Source organism: Stenella coeruleoalba (genome assembly GCF_951394435.1).
Source record: "Stenella coeruleoalba genome assembly, chromosome: 7".
In the NCBI taxonomy this organism is placed as follows: domain Eukaryota; kingdom Metazoa; phylum Chordata; class Mammalia; order Artiodactyla; family Delphinidae; genus Stenella; species Stenella coeruleoalba.
This window is the reverse complement of record NC_137153.1, coordinates 100,863,222-100,875,280: the sequence shown is the minus strand read 5'-3', so window position 1 is coordinate 100,875,280 and position 12,059 is coordinate 100,863,222. Positions and strand designations below refer to the sequence as shown.

General features: G+C 39.4%; 1 protein-coding gene across 7 annotated transcripts in view; it reads left to right on the top strand.

Annotated features, from left to right (window-relative positions):
* Positions 1-12,059, top strand: part of ECPAS (Ecm29 proteasome adaptor and scaffold) — a 101,938-nt gene that overhangs the window by 82,350 nt on the left and 7,529 nt on the right. For all 7 annotated transcript variants that reach the window (XM_079925556.1, XM_079925557.1, XM_079925560.1 and 4 more), the window contains 12 exons: positions 102-252; positions 2,134-2,199; positions 3,415-3,504; positions 4,597-4,663; positions 5,260-5,351; positions 5,431-5,497; positions 5,933-6,124; positions 6,771-6,979; positions 7,829-7,872; positions 7,969-8,161; positions 9,707-9,845; positions 11,790-11,895. In XM_079925556.1, the coding sequence (XP_079781682.1) occupies positions 102-252; positions 2,134-2,199; positions 3,415-3,504; positions 4,597-4,663; positions 5,260-5,351; positions 5,431-5,497; positions 5,933-6,124; positions 6,771-6,979; positions 7,829-7,872; positions 7,969-8,161; positions 9,707-9,845; positions 11,790-11,895 (1,416 nt within the window). The remainder of the gene's footprint in view (positions 1-101; positions 253-2,133; positions 2,200-3,414; positions 3,505-4,596; positions 4,664-5,259; positions 5,352-5,430; positions 5,498-5,932; positions 6,125-6,770; positions 6,980-7,828; positions 7,873-7,968; positions 8,162-9,706; positions 9,846-11,789; positions 11,896-12,059) is intronic.

Genomic DNA, 12,059 nt, shown 5'->3' with positions numbered 1-12,059 from the left:
GTTCCTTAATGCAATAAAGTGCAGAAACTCCTCATGATTAGACCTGTAGGGCTTCTTGCTTTGTTAAAAGAACTCAGGAGTTGTGTTTTGTGTGTCTGTAGCATTAACACCCTCGTGAAAATCAGCAAAAGTGCGGGAGCCATGTTGAAACCACATGCACCAAAACTCATCCCAGCTCTGCTAGAATCCTTAAGTGTCTTGGAGCCTCAAGTTCTCAATTATTTGAGTCTCCGGGCTACAGACCAAGAAAAGGTGAGTTGACAACACAGCCATATTGGTAATTATCATGAAGGGAGAGTCCTGTTAAGATACTCAACAGGCCTTCCAGGGTCCTTAGACAAACTCCATGACTCAGATGATACTTTCACCACTCTTGAAACAGCTCAACTTCTATAACCACATGCAGTGTTTCTTTAGCGGGGCTGGAGAGGGCTTATACACTGTTATGTGAAGTGAATGAAAAATGACACTTCTGTCCAAAAAAATACATCAATACATTTATTTAACACGGTTTTTTGTACATGTTCGTTTATTTTCTAGGGGTTGGGTCTACACCCTCAGAGTCCTCCTATGGACCATTCCTGCTTTGCAAATCAAGAGGATTTGTAGCTAGACTTTTGCATAGTCCAAAATTATTCTGCTTTTTAGGTATACTCTAGTTCCCTAGTCTCTGATTAGAGTTTTGTTTTGTTCTGTTTTTTTAATTACAGATGAAACATTTATTGTGAAAAGTTAAAACAACACAGAAGAGTAGAAAGTAATCCCCTAGGAGTCCCCTCTGCTGTGGCAGCACAGTATCATTTCCTGAGGAGTACTCACTGTCAGCACTTCCTGGGTCTTTTTTCAAATTCTTTAGTCATAGGCTTCAAAATCAAACAAACATACTAATTTTAAAATCGAATCAGACTGCGAATATTGTTCTGCAACTTGATTTTTGTTTTTAACAAAATACCATGTGTATATATGGATCTATTTCATTCTTTTTAGTGCGTGCATAGTATTCTACAGTGAGATTATTTTGAACTTTCGTGTGAGAGATTTTGTGGCATCAAAAGTTACGAATGTTCTGTTTTCTCCACATCTTTGCCAACATTGAATAATACCAGTCTGATAAGCAAGAATCTCATTATTCTAATTTAGTTTCCTATTATTAGTGTTGTCCATTGTCTTTTCGTATTATGTTATCCATTTATAAATATTTCTTCTGTGAGTTGTATGTTTCTACTCTATGTCTGTTTTTCACTTGTTTATGTTTTTACATTTGTCTTTATTAGAACTGTCAAACTCCTGTTATATGATTGTAAAAGTTTTCTCTCAGTTCACTATTTGGTTTTTAACTTACCTAAACTATTATATTCTAATCACTTACTCTGTTTTCCCTTTGCCTCTGATATTGCTGTTTCTTCTCCAGTCATCATTCTTTCCTCTTTCAGCAGTAATCTCGCCTTTCCTAGGTTCTCACCTACTAGGTGTTGAGAATTAGGAAACATAAATTCTAGTCCAGACTTTGCAGCCCTAGGCAAGTCACTTCTGTATGCCTAATTTTTCTCACTTACTATGTCTGGATAGTGTCAACCTCTCCCGTACCATAGTTATTTGATTAAAATGCGATAGGAGAGTCCTTTATAAAGTTAAAACAATACATGTATGAAATTAAAAATCGTGTATTAGATAGAAAATTATTTAGTCTGTTTCTTTATTTAATGGAGGGAGAACCTGAGGCTCAGGAAGGCTGGATAACTTGCTCAGAGCCATACTATGTTATTTTCTAACTGCAGTTAATTTCTAACTGTTGTCTGCATTTCTCACTTACAGTGAGATGCTGCCTCTACATATATATGGTTGAGCGTAGAACAAAAGAAATTATTTAGACTTGTGTTTGAATTTGTTGTATCTATATATTATTTTTTTAAATATTCCTTAATTTGTCAGTAAAGCCCAATTTGAGTGTGTGGAGGTTCTTCTTTTATTTTGGCTGTGCCGTGTGCAGCTTGTGGGATCCTAGTTCCCTGACCAGGGATCAAACCCATGCCCTCAGCAGTGAAAACCGCAGAGTCCTAACCACTGCGCTGCCAGGGAAGTCCCTGGAGGTTCTTCTTAATTGATTGAATGTGCTTGCATTTGTGTTCTCAGGCTGCGATGGATAGTGCCCGACTCAGTGCTGCCAAATCCTCTCCCATGATGGAAACAATCAACATGGTAAGTGCCTCACGTAATGAGAACATTTACGTTTGCTTACCTTAGAGTGTAATTGTTCAAAGTCTTCAGGTTACATTAAATGAAGTAGAGGTTTAAGGGATGAGTCAAGGCAGCTGTTGTGACTCTAGTTTTTTCTTAGTATAGTTCTTTTTTCTTTTCCTGTATTACTAAATGGCATACTTTCCCCAATACTAGATTGCATTAGTCCAGATTTGTGTTACACAGGAGAACAATATATTAAAAGGTCTGCCTATAAATCTATATCTGTATATCTTTTGGCCTGCCCATTTAGAAAGTTCGGATACTTGTGTCTGCCTGAGCATTGTTTCTGGGAGGACCTAGGAAGGTGTAAGCTGGAGGTGTTAGTGAAGTAGGAAGCATAAAAGGTAGGGAGAGAGAACTGAGCAATGTTGGTAGGTTGTTCAGTTAAAGGAAGGGGATTTGCAGAAAAGAGCTGCTTGGCACCAAGTTTCGAAATTCCAATGTTTCTGGAATCATGGGTTAAAGAGTTTCTAAGGTCACAAAAGCCGACTCTGCTGTGCATGCCCTGGAGTGGTTAAATGAGAGCTTGTGAGCTACTGGAAATTGTTTTGATGGGCAGATCACAGGTCTAGACAAGAGAAGAAGGAATTTTTTTAGTGCTTACTGGGGAACTATTACCAAAATTTGGTCTAAGGATGTCTTTGTTGGATTATGATGGCAAAAGAAAGCTTAAAGAAATAGGAATAGTTAGCAAGCACCTTATAGATATGCTCATCAGTAATAGAATATATGTCATTGTATTTTCAAAAATATATAGTATAGCAAATTCAGCTAAGAAGTCAACTTTAATAAGGTGGCTTCATACGGCAGGACCACGGAAGAAGGTCAGTTTTAATCTAGGTCTTTTACACTAAACATGGATTGTTAAAGAAGAAGCAGGCCCAGAGAGATCCTCTCTTCTTGGGTACTCATTATTTATTTTCTCCTTTATAAATCAATGTTTTTTATTATTTTTGTTTTGTTTTTAATGTTGATCCACTGATGAATGGTTTTCTTGTTTGTAGTATAATGATTTTAACATTGAAATTGGAGCAAAATCAAACCAGTGGTTTTTGCACTTCATGTCAAAACCAGTTGGGTACATAGTTGACGTGGGCAGTTTTTAATTGAAGATGCGGTACTGACTTAATTATTTGCTAAGGTTAACTTTTTATATTTATTCTCTTCCAAAAGTGCCTGCAGTATCTTGATGTGTCGGTGCTGGGTGAGCTAGTTCCTAGGTTATGTGAACTGATCAGAAGTGGTGTAGGTCTTGGAACTAAGGTAAGCAAGTGTATTTTTCATAAGCGGAATTTGCATCTTCATTCGTTTGGGCCACAAAAATAGAACAGCCGTCATGTGTGAAATTCATTTTTTTTTCTTAAAACCTGACTTTATTTTATGTTAACTATTTTGTTTCTATGACTGCACTAATAACTTAAAACATGTAACTCATTCAGAATATAAAACATGTGACTTATATTCAGTAAACATTGTCTTACTTTTTTAGTGGAATCATTTCTGTCCCCTGGTTGCCAGGTACATGCCCTCTGGGTCCTCGTTCATAATCAGTTATTAGTGGAAATGCTCATCCAGTTACCAAGTCATGGTTGCTTAAGGTGGTGATTAGTATTTTTCACAGAGGAATCAGTAGGTATTTAGATGGAAAAATGTCTTCCTTTCCAAGACTTTTCAAGGATCAGATCCCACACCCTACACTTTGAAAACAAACAACTCACGTTTATTTCTCCTGACAAAATTAACATTTACTTGTATTTTAAAATTTTAGCATTTATAGATCAGGAGAAAGTTAGAAGTTGTCTGTAAGTTTACCACCCATAGGTTAATTGCTGTTGATATTTCAAAATGTTTCCTTCTGGTCTCTTTCTGTGCATGTGTCTTCTACGATGTCCTCTCTAATGGCCATATACTCTCTCATGTGGCTGAAACATCATTTATTTTAACCCATCAAGGAATACCTGATTTGTTTTCAGCTTTTTTGATACTAAACAAAGCGCTGTGATGAATGGTTTTGGACACATCTGAAGCTGCTTCCTTTGGTTAGATTCCTAGAACGGGAAATGTTAGAACAAGGATGGACAGGATGACATGTTTCCCTCCCAAAAGATTGTACGAGTCTCCTTCTCACTTGCAATGTATGAGAGCAGTGTATACTTGCAGCAAGACCTCTGCAGGAAGTCTTGAAGGAAATCTTTGTGTTAATAATTTAAAATAAGAGTTTTACTCTTTCTAGATAGAATCTTGGAGGGGCTGTAAGGCTTTGTGTATTTCTTTAAATCTTTGACTCCTAAAACCAAGGGCTTGATAGAACATTGTGACCATCAAATTTAGACCTTTGCCTTTGTAACCCTGTAGGGAGGCTGTGCCAGTGTCATTGTGTCATTAACCACTCAGTGTCCCCAGGACCTAACACCTTACTCAGGTGAGTTTGTCAAAACCACTGGGGTGATGTTTTTGTATGGCCATGTCTTGTGTGACAAGGTTTTAAAAGGAAAAACAGCGATCATTCAGACATGCTTGTGATATCGTGTACTTTTTCTTCCCTCAAACTCTCCCACTTCTACCTTTATCTCTGTTTGCAAGAGGTACAGGATGATCAAGCTTAGCAAGTTTTTCCTGTTTTATAAGTGTTTATTTCTTGGTGGTATAAGGAGGTGAGAGTATCTGCTATTCTGTACTGTATAAATGGTTTATTACCATTTATATTTAATTTTACATCAGCATTTTTCTTTGCTTGAATTGGCTTCGAGATGGGGCTGATGAACTTTATGTACCTAACTCTTGTTTTTGCAACTGTCCCCATAATAGTCTAGATTAATTAATTAATAACAGGTTAATTTTTAATTTTATACCAGGCAAAGAGAAGCAAATGGATATACAAATGTAACATGCAAGGGTTCTAGACTACTATGGAATAAATCAGATACTAATTATAGGGTTAGGTTTGTTTTGGTCCTACGAACAGAGCAGAGCATTTGGTCAGCCAAGTATCAGATTTTTCTTCTTTGTTTCCACTAGGTAAACTCATGAGTGCTTTGCTTAGTGGCCTGACAGATCGGAACGGTGTAATTCAGAAATCCTGTGCATTTGCCATGGGCCATTTAGTTCGGGTGAGTTGAATTTCTTACTTAGTTAAGTAAGTATACTTTGATAATTATGAAGAACTGACCAGGATTGTTTCTCTTCCAGACGTCACGGGATAGCAGCACAGAGAAACTCCTGCAGAAACTCAATGGCTGGTATATGGAGAAAGAAGGTACCTTTTTTCTTCCTACTTAAATTATTGTTAAGTTAGATGTAAACAACCTAATGAAACAATACAAATCAGGTCTTACCCTTTCTGATTTTATGTGGTTTGCTAGGAACATTTCTGATTGATTTTACTGGTTTGTTTTGCTGTAGTACAAGTCAAGCAGTGGTCTGTTTTTTGTATTTTTGCGGTACACGGGCCTCTCCCTTTGCGGAGCACAGGCTCCGGACGTGCAGGCTCAGCAGCCATGGCTCACGGGACCAGCCGCTCCGCGGCACGTGGGATCTTCCCGGACCGGGGCACGAACCCGTGTCCCCTGCATCGGCAGGCAGACTCTCAACCACTGCGCCACCGGGGAAGCCCAGAGCAGTGGTCTGTTTTGATCAGTTACCCTAAACACAGTAAGTGTCATAAAGATTGTTTTTTTCTGCTTCTCTTTAGAACCCATCTACAAGACCTCTTGTGCTCTGACTGTTCATGCTATTGGACGGTACAGCCCTGATGTACTGAAGAACCATGCCAAAGAAGTTCTGCCTTTGGCATTCCTAGGCATGCATGAAATTGCTGATGAGGAGAAAGCAGAAAAAGAAGAATGTAATTTATGGACTGAAGTATGGCAGGAAAATGTACCTGGTTAGTAAACAGTGCCTGTGAATTAAACCTGTTTCTTAAGAACCACAGTTGAAAATTTTAACTCATGTTTTTTTATTCATAAACTTCTGTAGTTACTTTCCCGGGACCTTAACAATGTGTGTCCCATTGGGTTCTCAGCCCATCCACATTTCCAAGTTCTCAGGTTGGCGCTCAGATCTCTTTTCTTTCCTCCCTCATTGCTGCCCATGTGAGAGAATAGAAACTGCCCAAGCGACGCAGAGCTTTGCTTATTTCAGTTGAGAATGAACAGTGATTTTCGTGTTGCCTTGAGTATTATTTTAGAGTAGTGCTTCTCCACTCTGCTCTTCATCTTGACACACGTTAATGGACGAGAGCCCTCCCGTGGACATATCCAAGTTCATAACGTCCTGCTGTTGTCAAGATTGCTCTCCCTTTCAGAGAGTGATGTGATGTAACCATTGAGAATCACTGCTTTAGATTGATGGTCACTGACTTTTATTCCAGACTTAGAAAAGAAAAATCAGTTAGTTTACATATATATATATACACATATACACACATATATATATACACAGACACACACAAACACACACACACATGCACATATATATATATATATATATTTTTTTTGGTCACTTAAGAGTTGCTTTTAATTTTGCTTTAGGTTCCTTTGGTGGCATTCGGTTATACCTGCAGGAGTTGATTACTATCACCCAGAAGGCTTTACAGTCTCAGTCCTGGAAAATGAAAGCCCAGGGTGCAATTGCCATGGCATCAATTGCAAAACAAACCAGCTCCCTGGTACCTCCGTATCTGGGGATGATACTGACCGCATTACTGCAAGGCCTAGCTGGACGAACATGGGCAGGAAAGGTAAAGGAACCATTCATGCCCAGTTAAATTTAAGGTATCCTTAAAGGATTATGACTTCATCTTTCATTTTCTATAAAAATTAGAATGTTGTTTTGTGGGACATCAGATGCGTTGTTGTTGTAAACCAGATTTCCTAGGCAGTTGGGAAGCTTTGGGTAAACTTTGCCTGATTAAATGTGATATTTCATCAAAGTATAACCCACGTGTCCTTGAATACTGCACAGTAATGCTGGAGGTTGGTTTTTATTTATCATGTTCAGCTTTCCAAGAGAAGTCTTAAGCCAAGTGGTCACCCTTTTGTCCCTGTTGACCTCATGAACAGATCACATATGTGAAATTGAGTAGCAAGGCAAGCTGTATCTAAACCCCGGGCTGAGGATGCCCATCTCTGGGGCCTCTGAATTAGTAAAAGTCATTTTTTATACAAGGGTGATGGTAGGTTATGCACAGTGACTACTCAGTGGGGAGTGCGAGACTGTGGCATCATACACAGTCTGGTTGACGTGGTAGAAGCCAGTAGTGGCCAGTACAGAGCTGTAGACGAAGTACGGGTCTAGGAGTCGACACAGTTCTGATTCCATTGTTGATGCTTCTGCCTCTGTGACCTTGGACAAGTTGGTTCTCTAGGCTTTATGAAATGGTGAGGAAGACAGTTATCCTGCTTCCGTGGTTTGGAGTAAAACTCTGTGGATGTGCTTGTTAAACAGTTAAGTGTGTCAAAGATATGGTGACTCTGGTTAATTTTTGTTGTCATAATTTTTAAAAATTTATGAGGTAATTATAGTCATGTACAGCGTATGTAAATGACACGTTTGCTTAATAGTATTTCCTCATCTTTCAACCCTTTAGGAAGAACTGTTGAAAGCCATTGCCTGTGTGGTGACAGCTTGCAGGTAAATGTTCCTTCAGTGAAGATGCCATTTCTTACACTGCACCTGAAAGCTGCAGCCTTTATTAACTGTTGTGATGCTTTTGTATGGATCCTGCAGTGCAGAGCTGGAGAAGCCTGTGCCCAGTCAGCCTGGCACCAGTGAAATCCTCCAGGCTGTTCTGAAGGAGTGTTGCAAAGAGAATCCCAAATACAAGATTGCAGCTATCAGCTGTGCAGGGGATGTCTTAAAGGCCACCAAAGAAGACAGATTCCAGGAGTTTGCTGACATCGTCATACCTCTCATCAAGAAGGTAATGATCGCCATATCCTTTCAGGTCTGCTTTATACTTTAAAAAAATTAAAAAATTTAAAAAAAAGAAAGAAGGAAGAGATTTTCCTGTGTCCTGTTTGCATATTTTAGGAGGACTCATGTAGCTGCAAATAGCAGAAAAATCCCCAAATACCATGGCTTCACACAAGGTAGACATTAGTCTCTCACAGGAGAGTTTAGGGAGTCTGGCTCTTTGCAGCTCCCGGCTCTGCCTTCCCTGGGGTGTGGCCATTGTCTTCACGGTCCACCGTGTATCTGCATTCCAGGTGGGTGATGGCAGAGGAGATGAAGAAAGGATGAAGGATCAAAGTAGGTATGTCAGTTCTCTCTTAAGGAGAGTTCCTGGAAGCTGCTACAGGGCCCTTTCACTTCTATCCCACTGGCCAGTGCTTAGCCGGGTGGCCACACCTGGCTGCAGGTGAGGCTGGGAATAGTAGTCTTCATTCTAGGTATCCTTTTCCCCTCCATGGGAGAAGGGTGGCTGTTTTTTATTTTTTTTAAAAAAACAAAGCAGAATGATGAGTTTATTGCAAGGGTTTCATCCAGCGAGCCGGGAACCTCAAGGCCGTGGGAGCGGTGAGTTCCCGAGAGTGGTGTTGGAGTGGGCGAACAGTCCCTGTCTTGCTGCTGATACGCTCTGCCTTGAAAGGGTGTGCTGCAGCCACCCCGGGCACCCCAGAGTGAAGAGAGACTCTGCCACATGCTGGGGGACTTTGATCAAAAGCAGACTTTGGTTTCATTTGGAAAATGAAGTGCTCGTTTTTAAAGGTTGGGCACTGGTTCAAAGAAAGAAGAGTATGGTTTACCTACTTACTTTTTTGTGAAACATGAAAATTTTTAAATAGCATTCTCATTCTGTTTCTTGTGTTGCTGCTAATTTGCTGTTGTAAAAAAGCTGTTTAAATAATGTCTGTTAAGAGGGAGGGGATCTGGGGATATATGTATTCATGTGGCTGATTCACTTTGTTGTATAACAGAAACTAACACAGTACTGTGAAGCAATTATACTCCAATAAAGATTTGTAAAAAAAATAAAAACAGTGAGAAAAATAAATTCAAAGTAAAATAATTAACTATCAAAAAAAATTTTCTGTTACATACATAGTGATAGTGTATGGCTTTGGCAGTCTGTATCATCAGCTGCTGGACAAGTCACTTCTCTGCCTGTTTCCATATCTTATTAAGAAGGAGTTTCGATTTAGATTATTACCGGGTTCTTCCTCCTTTAATTCTGTGATTCTAATGCAAGTCTTTTTTATGTTGTGCTCAAAATACTACATATATGGTATTTTTTTTCACCTTTGCTTACAGATTCCTTTAGAGGATTTCCAAAATTTATTGGAGAGGTGTAGTACTCCTGTTACAAAATCTTTTTACAAATAGGAAAACTCATGGTAGAGACTGTAGCATTTAATTCTTGGTTAACATCTCCTACTCTGGTACCCTGATTGTTTTAATAGTATGCCTGTAACTTTGAGGGAAAAAAAAATTAAAATTTGCTTTCCTTTTTTTTGACATGTCCTAGAACTCACCTGAAAGCATTGGAGTCCAGACAACCAAAAATGAAGATGAGAATGAGAAGGAAAAGGAGCTCCAGCTGGAATCTCTGCTGGGAGCCTTTGAGGGCCTGGGCAAAGCCTGGCCCCGAAATGTGGAGACCCAACGTAAGCAGCAGAACCTGCCTTTGAAGAAGTGCTGTGGCCAGGGGTTACTTCATGACAGCGAAGGAGTTCCGTGTGACGAGTTATAGCTGCCGTTTCTTGTAGAGCCAGACTGATTAACGGCGAGAATCATCCAGTATAAATTTTACTCCTACGTTGGCAGATAATCTCATTGACTGTTTGTTTGCTAGGGCTGCTGTAACATATAGTACAACAGACTGGGTGACTTCAACCAGGGAACTGTATTTTCTCACAATTCTGGAGACTAGAAGTCTGAGATCAAGGTGTCAACAGTGTTGGTTTCTTTTGAGCCCTGTCTCCTTGGCTTGTAAATGGCCGTCCGTGTCTCTGTGTCCAGTACGTTCTTATAAGGACACCTGTCGTCTTGGGTTAGGGCCCACCCTAATGGTCTCTTTAAAACCCTGTCTCCCAACTCAGTCACATTCTGAGGTACTTGGGGGTTAGGATGTCAACATGTGAGTCTGTGGGACACAGCTCAGCCCATAACAACCATGATACATTTTATGTAGATAGTTTGACTACAGAAAGAATTCTTTCACTCTTCTTTATGGTGCTGTATTCAGAGGAATCCACAGAACTTATTAGTGGGGTCTCTTCATCTCAGAATTAATGGCCTTGTTGCCAAACCTTCAATAAGCAAATGAAATCTGTATTTCCCTGAGAAACTTGAAACTTTCTGAGAGTTTTTCAGAATTGAACATATCTTTCCGAAGGATTAAGTAAATAAACGGTAAACCTTTACTGTTGGATTGGGTTGTAGTTAGTAGGAGTTTGCCTAGTGTTGGTTCCTGCAGGGCATCCTACATCTTAATATTCATGAATGTTATGAAAAGTATTGTTGACTGTGATTGGAGGTTTCTAAAATCAGACTTAAAGTTTGTCTCTGAGCCTTGCCATCCTTTGTGTGAACTTCAGAAAGTATATTTGCTACGTATAGGGAGGGTTTTCCAAAAGATACAGATTTGTAAGAGGCCTTATTTCTTGGTATTATGTTATGGACTGCAGTGGAAGTCCACTTATTTGACATCATTAGGACTACTAACTTTTGCTTGATAGATAGAAGAAGTTAAAGTAGGGAATTATATAAAAAGATGATACATACACAAAGCAGTTTTAGTATAAAACTGAAATGTACAGAATGTACAGAAATGTACATTTGCTGGATTGGTTGTCATCTGGGGGAATGGCCAGGGCCTTTGAGGATTTGTTCCACACTGGCTTCTCGTATACATCTTACTCATAATGTATCGTCTTCAGTCTCTGGTTTTGTTTCTTTATAGTGGAGAAAGAAATTACAGTCTCTTAGGAAGCAATTCAAGTGCAGAATTCTAGATTTTTTTACCCTCATCCATCTTGACATTTGTGAACCGTACTAAATTCTGCAGCATTTAAAAAATAACTACTTTGTTGAGTTTTATACTCCTGTTTCATCACTTAGCATAATATTAATTATATAATTATAATAACAAGTGCAGTTGGCATAACAGGTTTGGATAAAGCACCGTTGACTCTTGCTAAGCCTACAGCATGCAGAAGCTTGTGAGCCTCCAGAGTTCTGCTCTCTTTGGCTGTCATTCAGGGTGTTTTATGGGGAAAAGGCAGTGTGGTTTAGACTCTGTGTCAGTTCCTTAGAAAAGGCTGTTGCCTTGACAAAGAACACTTATGAACAGATATATAGGATTTTGGGGGGGGGGTGTTTCTGATCAGGGAAGTTTGTGGGAATTGGGCATAAAGTCATGCTGAAGTGTTTCCGAAATGTCATGGCTTTAATTAAAGGCATTTGTTGTTTTAATTTTTCCTCTCCCCTTCCCTCTCTCTCTCCGTCTATCCCTCTCTGTCCCTGTGTCTCTCTGTCTTCCCCTCACTTGCTCTGTCTCTTGCTTCTTCACATGCTCTGACCTGCTCTGCCCCATTCCTTTTTTCCAGGTTGTTATCGTCAAGAGCTTTGCAAACTGATGTGTGACCAGCTAAAACTCAGCACATGGAAAGTGCAGCTGGGAGTCCTACAGTCAATGAATGCCTTTTTTCAGGGGTAATTTGCTTCATAGTTCAGTCATTTATTTAACCTTCCCCTACCCCTTAGCATTTTATGTATAATCAGTGGATTTTTTCTCTTTTTTTTTAACATCTTTATTGGAGTATAATTGCTTTACAATGCTGTGTTAGTTTCTGCTGCAGTGGAATTCTTTTAAATTT